A 20,581-nucleotide genomic window follows, 5' to 3' on the forward strand; every position below is an offset into this window, starting at 1 on the left:
TTGGGGAGTAAATGATTCAGATATTCCATGAGTTTAAAAAGAAGTCTCAGGAGTGAAGTTAGCACTAAATTTGTTTGCAAGTATATTGCAATACCAGCTGGAATAGAAGACCTCATTATGAATAAGTTGTAGGTAATATAGTTTTTTTTTTTGGTTGGTTGGTTGAGTGGTTGGTTTACTAGTATATCTAAAGAAGGATTCATAGTTATCTCTTACTTTAGAGGCAGCCTAAGTTCATGGGCTCCTTTAGTGGACATGACAGTGTCCTTCAGTTTTTTTTTTGCAATGCTTTTTAATGCTTTTAACATTATCCTTCCGAAAGTGAGTTTTGGGTCTACTAAATAATTTAAGGAGTTTCTTTCATTTGTTGTATAGTTTATTTATGGTTGTGGACCACCATGTTGGTTCCTTTTTAAATTTGCTATGATACATGGTTCTGGTAAGGACTGCCTGCTCTATACATTTTTCTAAATTCGTGCAGAATTCCTTAGTAAAGCTTGAATTATGGTCTGGGGAAGTGCAGACATAAGTGAATTTGGATATTTCATCACATAGAAGGTTAAGGTTGGCATGTTTATAATCCTTAAATTCAGTGGGGTTTTCAGCAGGAGCTTTTGGGGTTTAAAGGAAAAAGTCACAAGTTTATGGTCAGACATCAGTGGGGAAGGAGGTACCAGTGGAGTTATGCAAGAGGCAGCCATATTTCTATGAACGAGGCCAAGAATGCTGTGCCCTATAGCAGGTTTATTTTACCAGCTGCTCAAGGGAATTTGTGTTTAGTATGTCTAGGAAATTTTGGATGTAATCTAAACTGAAAGTGTAACTCCCCAGTTTATTGAAGGGTAGTTAAAGTCACGCAAAATAAAGGAGTAATTGCTAACAGGGAGATCATTTAGAACATTGAGATACTCTTTTTGGTCACCAGGGGACAGATTGTTCCAGTACTTAAGAGAAGGAACATAGTCATTAATCCTCTTGTCTAGCCTGATATATAGCTCCTTACATGCCTCTCCATTAGTTTGTTATATCGGCTCATAGTCAGATTCAGCACCAGATGACCTAGGCAGTTGCCTAGGGCCCACTGGCCAGGGGCTGCCACGTTTACTTTTTAAACAATTAAAAAAATAAAACATTTCTGTAATGTGGTGTCTTCTTCTTTATAAAGGTGCATGCAGTCTACATACATGTGAGTGCATGCATCTTTAGCACAGTGTATGTTGGCCAATGTGGATGCAATATAAACACAAGCTAATTGCTGTTTCTTCTTTAATAAGGATGGATTTTGTGTGTGTGTGTGTGTGTGTGTGTGTGTGTGTGTGTGTGTGTGTGTGTGTGTGTGTGTGTGTGTGTGTGTCTGTGAGAGAGAGAGAGAGAAATGCCCTAGTTATGAATGGCAGGTTAGTCAATTTACTTTTGTAGGCTCAAACCCTGCACCTTGGTTATGGGAGACAAAAAGGTGAATCCTCTAAACCAACTATCAGAGTTCTCTGGAATTTGCAAATTATAGTGCATTTTCAAGGGAAGAGAAGTTTACTGTTGCTCACACTGTCTGTTTTCAAGGTGCAACTGTTTTGTTTAGCAAATGGCAGTCAGTCTTTGTGCTGTAGAGTTTTAAAGCAGCGTTAGCAGCACAACAGGTAGCAAACTTGCCTTTGGTGCAGAAAACTGTGGGTTCTGCTTCTACACCATGTAGATGGATTGCTGATATTGTGGTGCACTTTAAGTTGGGATGGGGTGCAGCAGTCCTGAATCTGTCCTCCTTTGGATGAGATGCCTAATAACTATGAATTTGCTGTTTGTTTGCCAGCCATTACCTATTGCAATATTACCAGCTTACCAACGTTTCTAAAGCAACACAGGCAATCAATTTTTCAGGGGCAGCAGGCACTAAATTTGTAGTTGAAACTGAAATGCAAAGTTGCTTGCCAGCAGCAACCTCTTCATTACTTATAGATCTTGTTTAATGTGGAATTATCCAGGTGACTTTTGCTTCTGCAGAAATTGTGCATATTGACTCATACCAGTGGATTGTAATGACAAACGTCTGAGTGGCCTTTTTTGGTTGAAATGTTTGGAAATGGGTAGTTTTGTCATTACAGTTTCATACATTTTGTCTCATTGCTTACTGGAAAATTTTCACAACTACAAATTTAAAACTCCAGCTAACAAGTGTTGCTGTGTTATACAAGGAATATAATTTAATACAATCACGAAGGCAAATCAAAGAACACATACATGTATGCATGGTCCTAAAAATGTGTGCAAGATGCTTAAGGTATGAAAACAGCCCAAAGGTAAACTTAATCTGCCACTGGCCAGATACATTTTTATGTGGATTTCAATGCTGTTTCAATGAATGTGAGTTTCAAAGGCAGAGAAATTTACTGTTCATGCTATGACTGTTTTCATTGTGAGACTATTGTTTGTTTAGCAAATGGCGGTCAGTGTTGTGCTATAAATTTTGAAATAAACGTTTTAAATTAAATCTAAATATCTGTAATCATTGTAGTTGTAAAGAAAAAAATAGTATGCACACCAACAGGTTTGAGCAGTGTTTTTGGTAACTGGGGAGCAATAGCCATGTAATGGACTCTGGAATGGCTGTGGGGGGATGTTGTAGGGGAGGCCCTGTATATGCTTTTGCAGTTAAAGCTATATATATATATATATATATATATATATATATATATATATATATATATATATATATATATATATTTATATATATATATATATATATGTATGTATATATATATATATATCTATATATATATATATATATATATATATATATATATATATATATATATATATATATATATATATATATAGTCTTTAAGGATGTTTCACACACCTTTTCCATTCTTTCTTCCTTCATCAACTGTATAATAGACTTTTGCCTATTTTGGACGGCGCAATGGTGCAGCGGTAGTGTTGTCGCCTCACAGCAAGAGGTTCTCTGGTTCAATTCTCGGCTGGGATGCCTTCTGTGTGGAGTCTGTATGTCCTCCCTGTGTTCGTGTGGGTTTCCTCTGGGTGCTCCGGTTTCCTCCCACGTTACAAAGACATGCATCTGGAGCCTTTCTCCCTGGGCCTCCGCTGAAAATTGGCTTTGTTCCAAGTTGGACTTTCTCGGTGTTGTGTGTTTTCGGTTGTTGTGTGTCGGTGAATCGGAAGTTCGGTTATACAAAGTAGACCCATGTATGGATATATATATATATATATATATATATATATATATATATATATATATATATATACATATATAGATATATATATATATATATATATATATATATATATATAGTCTTTAAGGACGTTTCACACACCTTTTCCATTCTTTCTTCCTTCATCAACTGTATAATAGACTTTTGCCTATTTATACTGTCTGCTACCAAGAGATTCAGAACGTAAGTCTGTCCTGCGCCTTAATTTTATGTCCTCCGCATTGAAGGACATCCATCCCCAGTGGTGTGACCAAGCCTGATGCCTTCTCTAAACACTTCATAGCTCTGTGCATCAGTAAAAACATGTACCATCTATGCCACTGCTGAGGAACCAAGACTGTAACTCAGTCCAAGGCCTAATATGTGTAACTTCAGTCAGTGCCCACACATGTGGCTCTTCTTCCTGAATAATGAAAAACTGTTACAACATAAAGGCCTGTGCAAATATTTTTGTATAATATAACTCTACTCCTCCAGCAGAAAGATGGTTTAGTGCAGCCACATCTGAAATGATTCTACCCCTTCCCTTCCAAACAAGTTGAAATGCAAGCCTATGTGTCTTAGTAAGATATAAATATCTGTTTTCTACAGGAATATGATGCTGTAAATATTACAGCTAAAGCTAGCATAATGATATAATTTCTAAACTTCTGCCTGCCAATAACATGTTCAACCTCTTTCATGAATGTACATTGACAAGTATCTGCTCCCACAGTGTCCCAAAGGCAATTACAAACATCTAGTAAGGATGTTGATAGGCTCTTATACTATAACTTTTCTAGCTGAAGGCATGGCCAAAAATATCTCTGTTTTACTGGAGCTGTCCCTAAGGCCCAACATCTCAGAAAACTGCTCTGGCATTTTGTGTAGCTTATCTAGGTCCTAAGTCAGATATTCTGTTACCACCACACAATCATCTGAAAAAAACAGCACACACACTCCTTTATCAGTGAACTTCCAACCCATAAATCATTCTGCCTTATGTAACATTTGCGCCAGATGATTAATGGATAACACAAAGAGGGGAAAGAGGACACTCCTGTCTTGTGACATTAAACAGGGGAATAAGGGTTGATGAGACAGAGAGGGCTAACTCCTTCACAGACAGGGACTTTTAGTGCTTTCACTGCCATTATCAACTTCTCTGGGAGCAAAAACATTTCAGCACCCACAAAAATCCTCATCAGATAGAATCAAATTACTTTTGAAATCTGCTAATCCTACTACTGCCAGGTTGTTCACTATCTGTTGTAGTTGCAAAAAAGAAGTCAGGGTCCTCAAGTAATCAGGTCTCGGTGCCCCTTTATAAGTCCTACATAACCGGAGTGCACTAAATGAGAACATCCTGTCTGCAATTGTTTGACAATATGCTAGTATACTGCCAGTGCACTGCTTAGTGTCCAAGTTTATTAATAATATGAGAGGGTAATTGCCCAAAAGTGTTGTATTCTAGCCTGGTTTGGGATTACCACTATTCTAGATTCTTTCATAGACAATATTTACCAGTCTGGAATACTTCCTAGTATACAATGCTGTCAGTCAATGTCATCTATATTCTAGCCTTCAGGCTATTACTCTATTAGATTATTAGGTCCTGGGAAGGATTTGCCTCATGGGAGCCCTTTGATGGCAGCTGGATCCTCTTCTCTAATTTTTTTGTGCCATTAAGCCTAGGAGACATTGTTGTAGAAATTGAGGAAGATTTTGTCCACAGTGTTTTTTATTCTTCATAGCCATTCACTAGCTTATCAAATGCAGGTTCATATTTTGATAAGGTGGGGATTGACCATGAGGAATCACTCATTCAACAATCATGTTGAGTTCAGAAGTGAGCTCCCAAATGAAAAGTCATATTTATTTACTCAATACCAAAGGTACATAACCTTATGAGTCATTCTGATTTTTGACCATTTGGTAAACTATCATACTTAACCAAATTTCCAGAAAAGCTTGTTTATAGTCAAATTCTGCAATTTATCAATATACAGATTAATTTATGTATCCATTGTTGACTGGGTTAGTCCCACTAGCCTAGTGGCCTCATTTTTGGGAAAGACCCAAGGTGGTATTTATACTACTAGAGGAAATTTGGCCAGGGCATCTGGGAACTTTCCCTACTCTGTTTGATTGGTGTTATGGGATCTTTTACATCCACCTGAGCTACCACCAACTCAAGGAGATAAGGGTTCTGGTTTAAAATCTTGCATGAAGGATAGCGCATTCAGGAGTGCAGACAATTTGTTGCTGTTCACTGCATGGCTTCCGAAAGGAGTATGACACATTAACTGCCTTATATGCAGTAACTGACTAAGTGTGGACCTTCTTGCAGGCATAGTTTACATATTCATAGATTAAGTTACCTTAGGATTCCCTGAAAGACCTCTGTCATAGTCTGCTAATTATCTGAAGATTAGAGCAACAGCAGCCAAGCAATGGTATATTTTCCATCTCAGCTTCTAACAGTACAGATACCACAGAGTTCAATTCTCAATTAACTACATACTTCTAATCAAACTCTTTAGGCAGATGACTTTGTTATACATAGATTTAATAAGAACATAAGTTAATAATTTCAAAAACTTTTACAATGTTTTTCACTGAGTATGTATAAGAATATAAAGTAGGCACAGCTAAAACCAAAACTTTGTTCTTTGGGAACCCTTAAAGATGAGCCAGAACTTTATTTCTTCAACCTATAACTTCAAAAAGTTTCTTCCTTTAGATCCAGCCAGGCTTACACCTCTCAAACTAGGGATGTTATATGCTGGGTAAAGCTTTTACTGTCCCCATACTGCCACTTTTAGACAGTGCCCACCTGTCAGATATTTCTACATAGCAGAATTGTTGTTTGAACCTAAGACCCTCTTACAACTTGGAAATTTCAAATTCATGTAGTTTCTGAGTCATGGTTTTATTGAAGTGAGGGCATTCCCTCTCTGACATGTTTAACAACTATCATTTCTATAAGAGCTTGGACAACTGTGGAGGAGTATCTGTGTTTGTCAGAAATAACATTGTCTCATGTCAGATTACCCACAGTCTTAACTTGGAGCTCCTGGAGATCCAAATCACCATTAACAAATCCAACTAATTATTTCATTGCTCACTACAGAGCTCCATCATGGAACATATCACAGCAAAACTTATGTATGCACTCATGAGCAACTTAACTGTGATAGAGCCAAGTCAGTTTGGTTTTGTGAATGGTAGGTCTTGTCTTCTGAGGCTAGCAAGCTTCTCTGAATGGGTTGCAGATGCCATGGACAGTGGTCATTCAGTGCCTACTGCTTATCTTGATCTGACCAAGGCTTTTGACACTACCCTCCATGCTACTATTGTTAAAAAGTTAAGGAATCTTAAGGTAAATCCTCTTGCGATCCAGTGGATTGCAAATTGTCTATCCAACAGATTCCAGGTTGTGAAGCATGGTGCTACCCTCTCTGAATTTAAAATTATAACTGATGAGATGCTGCAGGGATCAGTGCTGGGCCTTCTCATGTTCATACCTCTCAACTGTCCAGATTTATACAGAATGTCCAGATTTTTGCCTCATATTTTTGGTCTGCTCCTCATAAAATTTGTGATTTTCTTGCAAATCACTGGGATGATCTGAGGACTGAATTCACTAAATTTCAACATACATTTGAGTTTCAGTCCTCAAATACTTCAGAAAATGCATGTTAGCACAAAACCTGTTAATCTAGCAAGTTTATAAGTTTGTAAGAGCAATATTTAAAATTTGCACCTATTTTTTGAGCATTTGTCCCCCCATTTTGTCAGGCTCTGTCCAGATTTTTAGCACTAAGAGTTTAAGAGGTATGTGTTTGATATTTATTTTGCAGATATCAGTCCAATATCCAAGAAGTGTGGTTGACCACGTTTGTTCCACTTGTACTAAACAGTCCTAGCAAGGACTGGGATATGGTGTACTAAACATAGTCTTAAGTAAAATGCAAAACAGTGCAGCATAGTACCGTTCTGTAAAAAGCTTTTACCACCTTATATATATTTTAAATAGTACTCCTCATCAGAGAGGTATAGTCATATGAGATCTGGGTAATTATGTGGACAATTCCCTCTCATTCAATCATCGGTTTTCCACAAAGTCTGGAAATCTTTCTATGTGGCCCATTAATTCCCAAGGAAATTTTTTTAAGATCCAAAGAATACCTCCTGCCACTGCTCTCTTCTGATATCTGACACATCATTGAATACAGTGTCCTCCCTTTCGTATATGTAAATGAAGCATATGGCTCCTCCCTTTAGTATATGTAAATGAAGCATATGGCTCCTCCCTTTGGTATATAAATGAAGCATATTGTTCCACCAGACAAGCTCCAACAAGGACTGGAATATGGACATACCTTACCAGAAAAATTGAAGGTCTTAAATCTTTCAACTATCCCAACAGATTAACACAACTCTCATTAATGGCCTGCAGACTCCTTTAGGGTACGCTATATCTATTTTTCTAGCTATGAAACAACCAACCCCATTTCAGTTACTTTTTCTTTGCTAAATGAGTTGTTCTACAAACACCTGCACTTATGGCCTAAGTTTACACCAACAAATAAACAGGGCTTGCAGGGGGGGATAGGTTCCCAATGCAATGTATTCCCATACTATGGAATAAGTTACCACAACAAGTCAAACAAAGTCCTGCTTTTACTACCTTTAAGGCTAGACTTGATGATTGGATGGATAGACTCTAATTTACACCATGACGGCCATGTACAGACCTTTCCAATTTGGGAGATAAACACTTTTAAGTATTTGAAAAGGGATGCACAAACCATTAAGTATGTCTCCTTAAATATGCATTTAACTAGGCAAATTATGGACCCCGATATTCACTTACATAGCATTGTTCTTATATTCCTATGTTCCTCATCTGTTTTTCTAAGGATATAGCTAAAAATCAATTCCCTATTCAAAACTGCAAGTCCAAAATTTGTAGGTCCCATTACTTCAAAGAATAAAATGTGATTTATTCAAAAAAAAAGAGTAAATTTTGAAACTCTGTGTTGCAGTGTTAAAGTCTTTCACAGAGTGTTAATCTAACAAAATGGGTGGTTGCATCTACTGCAGCCTCAATACTCATATATACTACCTTAGAGACTGCCATACTTCTGAGGGGATGTATACTCTGACTTACAACAAGCTCCTACTTTGCATATATTTCCTACCATTTGAACTTAGTTCTACTATTATGTGGATTAAAGTTAAAGTTTCAGCAATTTCCACACAAGCACACTAAAACCCAGCTGTGATGTAATATCTTTTATTAGAACAACATATGTTTTGCAACAACACAAATTTTCAAGCTGACATGATCCCTTTGTTTGTTGTTATCATAATCTTTTCCCTGCAGTTTCAACAAGTACTTGTAAAATTCTGTAGGTTCCCTACCTCAGGTGGTCACATGCAATATCTACTGCCTATTATTAAAATTGGCATCCTACTACTTTCTGATAGGTGCCATGTGATCTTTCTCATCTATCTGAGCTACCACTAACTCAAGCATATAGGGCCTCAGTTTAACATCCCATCTGAGAGATGATACACTCAAGAGTGCAGCACAACCCATACTACACTGTAATATCAGCAATCAATCTTCCAGGTGCAGGACTTGAACCCACAGCCTTCTGCATCAAAGGCAAATGCGCTACCAGTTGCATTACTGACCCTGACATGTAGCCATTGACACAGTTACTTAGCCAAATTCTGCTTTCTTCAAATGTGTGCATTTGATGGATGGTGTCAGTATGTTAGTGTACTATGCAACATATGGATTTTTAGGGAGAGACCCAAGGAACTTTTCATTATGTAATACAATATTCGAAAGACATGCATCTGGAGCATTTCTCCCCGGGCCTCCACTGAAAAAGGTGTGGGAACCTACCTAATCTTTCGGTCAACAAATGATAAATAAAAAATAAATAAATAAATAAATAAATGTAGGGGAGGCTCAAAAGCCTTTATATGATGTGATATGATTGTGACCAGAATTCATAGAAGAGGTGTGTATTAGTTTGGTCTATACCAAGTATACCAAGCTATTCAGCTCAGCCATTTAAGAATTCATGGTCATGTACAGTATCACTGGAGCAGCATCTCATTAAATGGGAAGTTGCATGATTACAAATCATTTAAAAGGAACAGGTCTTCACTGCTTTACTAAGCTCCCTACCAATCTGTGGTACACATCATTGCAGGTCATTAAAGGCTACACACACACACACACACACACACACACACACACACACACACATGACAACACACACACACACACACACACACACACACACACACATATATATATATATATATATATATATATATATATATATATATATTTGTGTGTGTGTGTGTGTGTGTGTGTATATATATATATATATATATATATATATATATATATATATATATATATATATATGTGTGTGTGTGTGTGTGTGTGTGTGTGTGTGTAGATATATATATATATATATATATATATATATATATATATATATATATATATATATATATATATATATACATATATTTATACACACAGGCGTGCACACACATTAACACACATTTACACACACATGCTCGCATGCGCATACACTTGCATGCAGCACAACTTGCCTGCTTCAGCAGTCTGAGCAGGGTGAGGCTGCTTCACATAACCTTACTCATTTTTCTTCAATTAAAATATAGACACATGCCAAAAAATACTTAACTCATTTCCAGGGATGTAATAGGCACTTATACATTTCTTGCACTTCTCTTTTGAGTGACTTGCATATGAATGCATCTGCTATCTATACTGCTAATCTGTCTTAAAAGATCATAGGACTCACCAACTGACTACAACATTTACATCCAGCTCCAAACTTTTACTGACCTTTAGTGCTCTGTTACGATACAGAGCAGTGAGGTTGTCTATGAATTGCTACAGACTTGCACTGCACAAAGCACAAAGCAACTTGCATAGTACAGAAGCTGATTATGCATCCCAGCCTGAAAAACAGTCTAAAAATTTACACACAAGACAGCAGGGAGTTATTTAACGAGTGTCGTGGTGATGAGATATATGCCAGTTCTTTATTATTTGTGCACCAGTTAATATGCTGTTAAGTACTATGCAATATATGAAGTCTAATTGGTCACAGGATGGCTTTTGCTTCATTTTCTAGGGAGAAAATGGAATTTCTGGCCCTGCTGGACCTACAGGGTTGATCGGGGAAAAAGGAGAAAAGGTGAGCAATTGCAAATACATTTTAACAGTATCACTTTTTTAAAATTATTTTTCGCTTTAAACAAAATATTTTTCTTTAAAGCTAAATTTCTCATTCAACATAGTTTTCAGCCAATAAATATTTTAGCAGAGATCAAAATTTGACATTCTGTACTTGCAGTGTGATTCTAATGTTCCCATTTTTATAATTATTATTTATAACACTTCATTACTTGAACATTATATATTAGGCATAACTATGAGTAAGTTATCATACTGGACTCAGCATAAAAGCTATTTTTTTCATGGAAAACCAGAGATTATAAGCATGTTAAACGGATTTTTCTCTGTCCAGCCATGGTATTTGGTAATAAGCTATGGAATGCAATCATATGCCTTAAGTTTTGTAGCATTTTTTTAAACACTATATCATATGTATCTCCTTTTTTAAAAATAAATCTATTTATTTCTATGGAAAATTGATACTGTAAGTTTGAAAGATTTAAGTGTACCCTGAACATATTGGCAAATTTCATAAGTTATTTTACTATTGCACAATGGTGTAATACATAGTGCTTAGCAACATAGTTTATATCAGATAGGCAATCTTGATGATATTGCTTATTAATGCTTGGTGATATTATCTATTTATGTTTGGGGTTATTACCTATTAATGCAGCAACAGTGTGTGAGCTGAATATATTAAATCCATTTTCCATAGCTGTCGTGGATATTTACATACAAATGAGCTGTTGCCAACTCAGTCAGATGATACTACAGTTTAACATCTCATCTAAATGACAATATCCTGAAGGGGAGTGCAGACGCCAGTTGGGGGTTGGCATAATGGTTAAGGCATTTACTTCATAGACACACGCTACAGGGTTTGATTCTCACCATCTATCACTTTGTTGTTACTGGCTATATGAATAATAGTCTGCAGACTGATTGCCTAGTATTTACCTATGAATTCCCTTATGCTGCACTGCAGTGTCAGCAATCTGTCTGGTGTGGGAGTAGAACCCATAGCCTTCTACCAAAAAAGGTGGTTGTGCTAACCATTGCACCGTTGACACTCGCCTATTATACTATTATTTAACTGTGTTTTATCACTCTTTTATTGTTTTTCAGTTTGGTTAAAAGTTGTTTTATTGTGTGCAATAGTCACATTGCTGTTACTGTATTACAAAACTATTACCCTGATATTGCATTGCCTGTTTCTTTTGTGTATCTCCCTGTTATATAGTTATCTGCAGTTTTTCAGCTGGTTTTCATCAGAGTGTTACATTTCTGAGGGCCATTAGTGATTGTTCTGTGACAAGGCATATATTGCTGCTGATCATGAGAGGTAGACACAGCTAACCTCCTAGCTATTTCTTCTATTGATGCTTTTGGTTTCTCTTCTGAGTTTAATTGTGCTGGACACTGCTTGGTTGGCATGCTTTTTCTAAAAGCTACAGAGAGCTGTACTGGAAGCACATATATGCTGAAAACAGAATAAATGGCTTTTTAACCTCAGAATTCAAAAAAGGCAGAAAAGTATCAGTTTTAACTTGCACTTGAAATTGCCTAGTTAATTTTCTATTTTGTTTTGTCTGAATCAGTTTAATTGCATGGGTTGCCACTCAGAACAGTACTTCACAACACTATATTCGACAGACACAGGTACTTTCAGTTTCAGTTTCTGTCCTATAAACCTTACATATTGAACAATTACAAATGTTAACGCCTTTAACTGTGATTATAAACTGATTAGGGTGGATTATTACAACATACTGATTAAGCTATTCATTCAAATTCTACTATTAAAACATTTTAAATAATTATAACAACAACAGCAGTGTCTAGTGCTAAATTCAACTAACACTTTAATTTATTTTATATGAAAATACCATAAAACAGGAGTTATTCATCCAAATTTTACTATTTAATTATTTTAAGAAATTATAACTGTAACAGCAGTTTTAATGTTAACTACAAGTTACTCCATTAATTTATTTTTATATTAAAAATTCTATAAATCAGATGCTGTTTTGAGCCCCCTTTTCTGTTTATAGCATGGACTAAAGTGGAGAGTCTAAAAACTAGTTTTACCTTATTTGCTGGCATCATAGCACTTGGCATAGTCAGTCATTGTAACAATTGTCAAATAAAATTAATTATTGCTTAGTTCAACACTGTGAGAGGCCACCCTATAAGAATCAAACACTTCTTTTGAGCAACATACACTAACACAATATTCCACATGAACTTAGCCTAAATGATCATACACTAAAGCTGCAAAAAGTCACAGTGATAGCTAAGAGTCACCTTGTGGTAGATTATCCCAAATTTGGTGCATCAATATACGTTGCAGATTCAAACAAACTGTACTAGTGATTGGTGACTCCATAGTCAGGAACTCTGATTCTGCTCTCACAGGGCTAGATACAAGCAAGGAGACAGTGAACTATCTTTCAGGAGCCAAGATAACTTCAATTTCAAGAGCCCACAATGACCTTAAACCAGAAAAGTATGATTATAAGGGTCTATATTATGTCCGCAAAACCTCCTTTCAGCGAATGGCTCTTCGCTGAACAATAACCAGTAAAATCTAACTTCCACAAAAGATAATTTCAGCTAATTTTTTCCGAGGGGGGAAACACTTGGCCATCATCAGGAATTTGTCCTTTACCCCACATTAATATGATCTTGGAGTTGATATATTTAGTTAGGGGGTGTGAAGCCCCCCAATTTGAAGGTTTTTAAATTTTGTTTATTTTTAGGTTAGCTAAGCATTTTTTCCCTAGGAAAAAATTTGCTGTGATAGCAGTTCGAGGGAGTTAGATTTCGCTGGTTACTCTTCAGCTAACAGTTGTTCACTGAAAGGGGTTTCTTGTACATAATATAGACCTGATTGTGACATGGTGGTGTGCCATATGGAGGGTAAGAGACCTGGTGTGCAACCCCCCTGAGGAATGTTCAGAGAGACATGCTAGAGCTCTCCATGCATGCCAGAAATGCAGGAAGGACCATGGTGTTGAGAAGAATTCTTTCTTCACCAAGTATGATGCTGAAGTACAAAGAAAAGATTATTTAATGTAACAGTTGGCTAAATAGCTAGTGTCATTCTAGGGTCAGCATGGAATAAGATGCTTGACAATTGCAACTGCTTTGTTAGGAATGAATTTCATTCCAAGGCTTCTGTATACTGGTGAAAACCCATGATACCCCAAAATGCTTTTTTTAAGGTGAGGTCAAGCTAATGGACTTCCTATCTTAAGTAGCAAAACACCTTATCATGGGGGCTCTTCTCAATGCCAAGAGACTAAATAACAAGTTACTGTACCTTGAAGCCCTCCTGCATTTGAAGCACATTCATGCATGCTGTTACCAAACTTGACCTAAATGCCCATAGCGCACTTCTTCTATACCTGCGTTTTGCACATACCATGCCTTAAGACCCAAATGAAACGGTGGTGGTTTATCTATTTTTGTTAGAAACCACATCAACTCAAGGCAGGTTCTGAGTTACTGAAAACAGAATTTACTGAGATCCAGATTACATTTAATAGGATCATTTATTAAATCATAGCTTGCTACAGAACCTCTTCTATATCTCCTGAAAAGCATGTTAGATTCCTAAATATTCTGTATGAACTTCCTGTATAAAGAAACTATGTCATCCTTAGAGACTTTAATTACCAGGCAATTAATTGGGAGACCAAACCACAAAGGAAAGATATGCCCAAAACTCCTTAGACTTCATAAACACAGATTCTCTGGACCAAAGGTCAAAGAACCTACTTAATGAAAACAAAATATTCTTGACCTAGTCTATGCAAACACACCATCTATATGTACTATTTCCATGGTATTCCTCTCACCGACTAAGTCTGACCACAAACTTGTAACCATCTCCATCAAAATCTTTAATCCTTCAGATGCAAATATAGCTGAATTCAAGGATTTCAGGTATACAAATCTTTTAAAATTATATAATGAAGTCTTCAAATACACATATAGCTGTATTACCAAGGTGTTAATGCAGAAAGTGCTTATACACACAAATTTTATTCTCACCTGTCTAAAGGTATTAATCTAGCTGTCTCAACTAGATAAAAACAAAATGTGAAATTTAAAAGCAAACCAGAATGGTGGGCCACAAACATAAATAAACATATGGTAAAAAAAGACTTCTCAAATCAAGTGTAACATCAAAAAGTCATCAAAGCAATTGAAAGATATAATCAGGAAAACAAATGCATCCCATTAACTTAGACTAGCATTGAAAACTAAAGATAACTACATATCTTTCTATAGTTACCTCTGGAAGATAAGGAATAGCACTCAACACTGCTCTGAGCTCATTCAAAATGAAGCCCCCCCACTCAGATCCAGTGGATATTGTCCACAGACTAGCAAAAAATCTAGTGCAAACTTCACTCTAGACAGAGACAGCATTAGGCAGTCGCTGGGGGGCCTGGTCCTGATGGACCCCTAACCACAGCAAGTTATCTTATTTTGATGTTTAATAACATTTTTGTTAAATCAACAGAAGGTAGTGTAGCACTATTGTTTTCTTTAAGACTGAAAGATATCTCTTGTGATAGTAATAGTCTTTTGTCAAGAAACAGGTTTCACTATTTCATTAAATGTTTTACCACTAACAGTGCCCTTGTCATAGTTAAATCCTGCTGGTGGGTATCCTCTCCACTAAAATTACCATTATAACTGGCTTTAGGCACCTGCAGTACCCTAGGCTGCAAGGGCACCCCTCCAATCATCTTTGACTATGTGGAGGACCCACAAAAGCTTCTGCTGGCTGAGGATAATGAAGCCAAAAAAAGATTACTCGTTTTCCAGTTATGTACTTTATCAAAAGCAGGGATGTGATATGAACCTATTAGGCTAAACCTGGTAATCAGTAACCAAAAGTGAGCATGGCAAACATTAGAGATCACCAGCCTAGAGTGACCAATGTCGGTGCTCACCTGGGCGTTTAAGAAGAGCAGGTCTTTCCAATCTTCAGAGATGTTTTTCTCTTTCAGGGAGTTTTATAAATGCGGTAGAGTGCAAGATTCTGTAACTCTCAACGTCTTTGCTCAAGAAATCTGGGCAGAGCCAAAAAGAATAGCAGAATAAAGGCTCAAAATCAAGACCACTTTTATAATATTACTCTAAATCACCTAAAAGTTAATCGAATAACACATTTTTCATCAGCATGCATTTTTGGACAGTAAGAAGTATGAAACTTTGATGTGTGGATCTACTCACTTTGAGAAGTATGAAACTTTGACGTGCGGATCTATTCACTGTCAGAAGTATGAAACTTTGAAGTGTGGAGTTACGCACTGTCAGAAGTATGAAACTTTGAAGTGTGGATCTATTCACTGTCAGAAGTATGAAACGTTGAAGTGTGGATCTACTCACTGTCAGAAGTATGAAACTTTGAAGTGTGGATCTATTCACTGTCAGAAGTATGAAACTTTGAAGTGTGGATCTATTCACTGTCAGAAGTATGAAACTTTGAAGTGTGGATCTATTCACTGTCAGAAGTATGAAACTTTGAAGTGTGGCTCTACTCACTGTCAGAAGTATGAAACTTTGATGTGTGGATCTACTCACTGTCAGTAATATTGAATGATTTACCAACAAATCAAATAGAATTACAAGGGACAGAAAAAGATTATAAGGCAAATTAGGGACATTCTCTGAAATCAAAGAGTGATAGGTATGCATTACTCCTCAAAGTAAATAAAAGTAACTTACCCATGCTGTTGTTTAATGGCTGTTAAACAACAGTCACTAATCTGGTGTGTCAGTACCAGTGTTTCACAATGTATTGCAGTTTGCTGAAATCAGCGCAAACCTAGTGTTGGTATAGCGTGTTGTGTGTGTGTGTGTGTGTGTGTGTGTGTGTGTGTGTGTGTGTGTGTGTGTGTGTGTGTGTGTGTGTGTGTGTGTTTAAAAAATATCACTGATTTTGTGTACAAACACAGTAATGTCAGGCATATACATAATTGTGTAGCAGTAAAAATGTAGTTAACAAGCAATTATAATTAGTAAAGCATAAATACATCACAGAACATTCAGACACTTGGAACTTCTTGGCGTGTGGTGGGCCTCATGCCTGATATTGTAAAAATGCATTTTGATATGGACTTAGTGGATGGCTCTGCACCAAAGTGCTCCCATGCTAAAACCAGGCTTGCTCAGACGTGTGTACAGAAGGTCATTTTAGGTTATGTGGGGGGCTGGGGATGGTGAGGTCATCGCTTCTTTAATTTTCATCAGAATCAAACCTTAGACTCATGCATAGGAAGTTATTATAGCTTGTTTTGGGGCTGGGAACAGTGTGGTCATTGTTTCTTTTACTGTTCTCACAGACCTCAGAGGTGTACAAAGAAGGTTAATATAGCTTATATGGGAGCAGTATACTGTCTAGAAACAAAATAGAATACATTACTGTAATCATTACTCTTTTTTTCAATTTTGCTACAGTCACACAGCAGGCATGTATACAGGTGGCTGCCTTTGGTGGGGTAAGGGTGACGAGTGAGGAGATTTGATATGTACATGCACGGCAGCAGTTACTTGAAATACATGACTGTGGCTATTTGAACCTCTGCTTTCATCCCATTCTAACACCAGAGGGATACACAGGTGGTGACTTTTTTTGTATGGGAGAAGGTAGTCAGGCAGTATTTCCAGACAGGATTTGTGTATCTTCACAACAATTGTCTTGTAAGTTTATTGTGACCTGTTATTTTGTCAGCTGTGAATATTAAGCCTTGGAAAGAACTTATGTCTTCCTTGAAAGAAAGAAATAAGACTAAAATTATTTTCCTACTTATGATTTTTGTTGAAGACAGCATTGGATTAAAAGGTTGGTCAAATACTCTAAAATGCATTCCAGAGCATCTATAACCCTATGGTTTCTGGGGGCCCTGACTTAATTGAGCTATTTCCTAAAAAGTTACTACTGTGCTGTTTTGGTCAGGAGAGGTATGTTAAAAGGATGCAAGGAAAGATAAAGTTGAATAGAAACACTGAATTTCTTTCCTTAATCATAATTTCTGTTCAAGCTTTCACTGGATGAACAGGTTGTGTAATAAATAAAAAGCAATCAGAGCAAATAGAAAGTCATGGGTTATTGAAAAAGCTGAAGAGTAAAGCAAAATGACAAAAAAAGGGAGAAAAAAAGTAATGTGCATGGTGTGGGGAGCCGATGATGTGGGGAAATCAGAGGGGAGAACTGGAAGATGTGTGTGTGTGTTGGGGGGGTTCTGAAACAGTAGGCAGTGCCCAGGGCACCATTTCACCCAAATCAAACCCTGTACATAGAGCTGATGTAATGCATCATTGTTGCCCCTCTTCTCCAATAACTGCAAATGTACCTCTCTGAGAGGGGTCATCATGATGTGGTACACAGCGTTGTTGTTATGAACGAGCATTGTAGCTACAGTTCAGTCTGTGCCTAAAACTCCTAAAACTCTACAGCAGTAACTAAAATATTGCTTAGGAGGAATGGCAGTGACAGGGTGATACTTAAAGGGTCCAGCGGGATCCCAACTTGACATTTGCTGGGGTTCCCAAAATGCTAACACTGGCCCTACTCCAGAGATTTAATAGTGTACTAGGGAAGTACAGTATTTCAAGAGAGAACATATGGCATAAAGGTAACTAAAATAAATGTTGGTTATAATTTAAGACATAGTAGATAGTATAATAATGAATAAGAAGGGTTATGCACCAGTAACAACTAAGATAAAAATGCAGGGTAATGAAGTACAAATGAGACACTGGCACTTTCCTACCTACCTGTTAAAAAGAGGAATTTATGAAATGGGTAGTGGAAATTATTCAAGAGTTATTAGGGGAAATGGAAATTTCTTCAGAAGTTATAGATAGTGAGTGGGATAGAATGAAAGTGGACTTTAAAAATAGGTTAGAAATAAAAGAAAAAGAGATATGATTAAGATATGATTAAGAAGTAACAAGACTTATTTAGAAGACTGACAATGATTAAAGTATTGCAGAATAGGGGAGCTCTCACAGGACAAGAAGAGGTACAAATGCAGAGTGCTAAAGAGAAAGTAAGGGAGTATCTGGATAACATGCATCGAGTTTGGAAAGTCTGATTCATAGGTTTATAGGTTCGTAGGTTGATACTAGGCTATTTGCCCTAGGGCATTTATAAGCCTAGCCAGAGTGTGTTTGGCTTTCACCACCCTTTTAGATTTGTTGACTGTGCCTCTGTATAGTAGGTCACAGAAGGTAGCCCTTTTAAGGTTAGTTTACTGTACCTCTGTCAAGCAGGGACACAGAAGAGATCCCAGGGGTAAACTTACGATCTCCCATCCACTCTACAAGATTTCTCTTGAAGAGGGTCAGTGAGGGGCTCTGCCTAACATGGATTGGGATTTTGTTCCAGAGTGAGGGGAGCCTCTGGGATATGAATCTGTCCCTCCAGCATGTCCTATTTATTTCTGTGCTGAGGTTCAAGTCCCTGGAGCGTGTAGCTCTAAGGGATTTGGATTTCCTGAGGTGAAGCATGTCCATTAATTCTGGGTTGGACATGGCTTTATACGTCAGAAACAGATCGCCTCTGAGTAGGCAGTACGCAACTGAGTAGAGCTGGAGTTTCTTTAGCCAAACTGCATAGGGCATCTGTTTGAGCCCCTTGATCCTCTTGGTGAGGTACTTTTGGGGTCTTTCCAGTTGCTGCAGGTGTCAGGTAAGGTACATCCCAAATGGGGCACTGTATTCAATTATGGGCCTGATAAGTGATGAGTAGAGGGGCACAATGACCTCTCTTGATCTAGATGTGAACCCTTTCGTGATAAGGTGGGCTATATAGAAGGTCTTTCTAACCACTTTGGCAACATGATTGCCAAAAGGAGAGATTGCTATCTACTTGGGTCCCCAAGTCCATAATTACTTCTTCCATACTTAAAGGATTACCACCTATGTGGTAATTTGTGGGCACTTTTATTTTTCCCAAAGGGGATGACTATGCACTTTTTGGCATTTAGCTTTAGGCCATGGCTCTGGCACCGGTTATCCATCTCTGTGAGACCCTTTTGGAGGATGCTTGTGTCAGCCGGAGAGTCGATTATGGCACCCAGTTTGCAGTCATCTGCGAACTTGGTCAGCCATAGTCCACCAGTGTTAGCCTGTACCTCGGAGAAATATATACCGAACAAGAGAGGTCCCAGGACTGAGCCTTGTGTGATGCCACTTGTAACTGGTTTAGAGTCTGACATGGCACTTGCTATTCTGACCATGTGGGTTCTATCCCTGAGCCAGTTTGCAACCCATCTTGTGACATAGGGGTTGATATTTAAACTAGTGAACTTATTTATGATGCCCGAGTGGGGTATTGTGTCGAAGGCTTTTGCAAGTTCCAGGTAGGCTGTATGGACTACCTTCCCTTCATCTATGGCTTTGGTAACTGTTTGAAAGAAGTCAACCAGGTTTAAGAGGCAAGATCTGCCAACTTGATGTTAAGCAACCTTTTTTTTTTTTTTTTTTTTGATAACTTCAGAGCACAAAAACTTTTATCACAATGACTTAGGCAACAGAAAGTAGAAAGGATTGTTGCTTAACTTAGGGAGACTATAGTTTGTATAAAGCAGAGGAATGCAGAAATTAAGAAAAAGCACTAATGGAAATATTTCTGGAAGACTTACATATGCCAAGGTTAGAGGTAGATGAGACTCAAAAATTAGTAGTTAAGATAGGGGAGATGCGATAAAAACTGGTGATGTATAATCATGTATAATCAATCTGCAGGTAAGTCTCTAGGAATAGTTGGTATTCCTGTGGAAGTTTGGGAGCTAGAAGGGAAGATAGTGATGAAGACCTGGAAGGTTTTGTTTAGCAGGATTTTAAAAGGAGGGGAATCACTAACTTCCTGGAAGAAAGCTGTGATGGGTGTAATACATAAAGGCTGTAAAAACCCATCAGACCCAACTTCATAAATCCCATTTTAATTTTAAATCATGATTATAAAGTGTTTATGTCTATAATAGCTAAATGAATGGCAAAGGTGTTGGCAAAACTGATAGATATGGATCAATGTGTTTTTTTGAAAGAGAGGCAAAACATCTGACAACATTAATAGAACAATGATGATCCAGAAGGAAGC

General features: G+C 37.4%; 1 protein-coding gene across 1 annotated transcript in view; it reads left to right on the forward strand.

The window, feature by feature from the left end:
- LOC122815075 overlaps window positions 1-20,581 on the forward strand; it is a 3,014,144-nt gene that overhangs the window by 2,273,511 nt on the left and 720,052 nt on the right. The window contains exon 100 of the mRNA XM_044087319.1: window positions 10,409-10,471. Coding sequence (XP_043943254.1) covers window positions 10,409-10,471 — 63 coding nt within the window. The remainder of the gene's footprint in view (window positions 1-10,408; window positions 10,472-20,581) is intronic.

This window comes from Protopterus annectens, chromosome 11.part0, assembly GCF_019279795.1.
Source record: "Protopterus annectens isolate FY-2018-M chromosome 11.part0, PAN1.0, whole genome shotgun sequence".
Taxonomy (NCBI): domain Eukaryota; kingdom Metazoa; phylum Chordata; order Ceratodontiformes; family Protopteridae; genus Protopterus; species Protopterus annectens.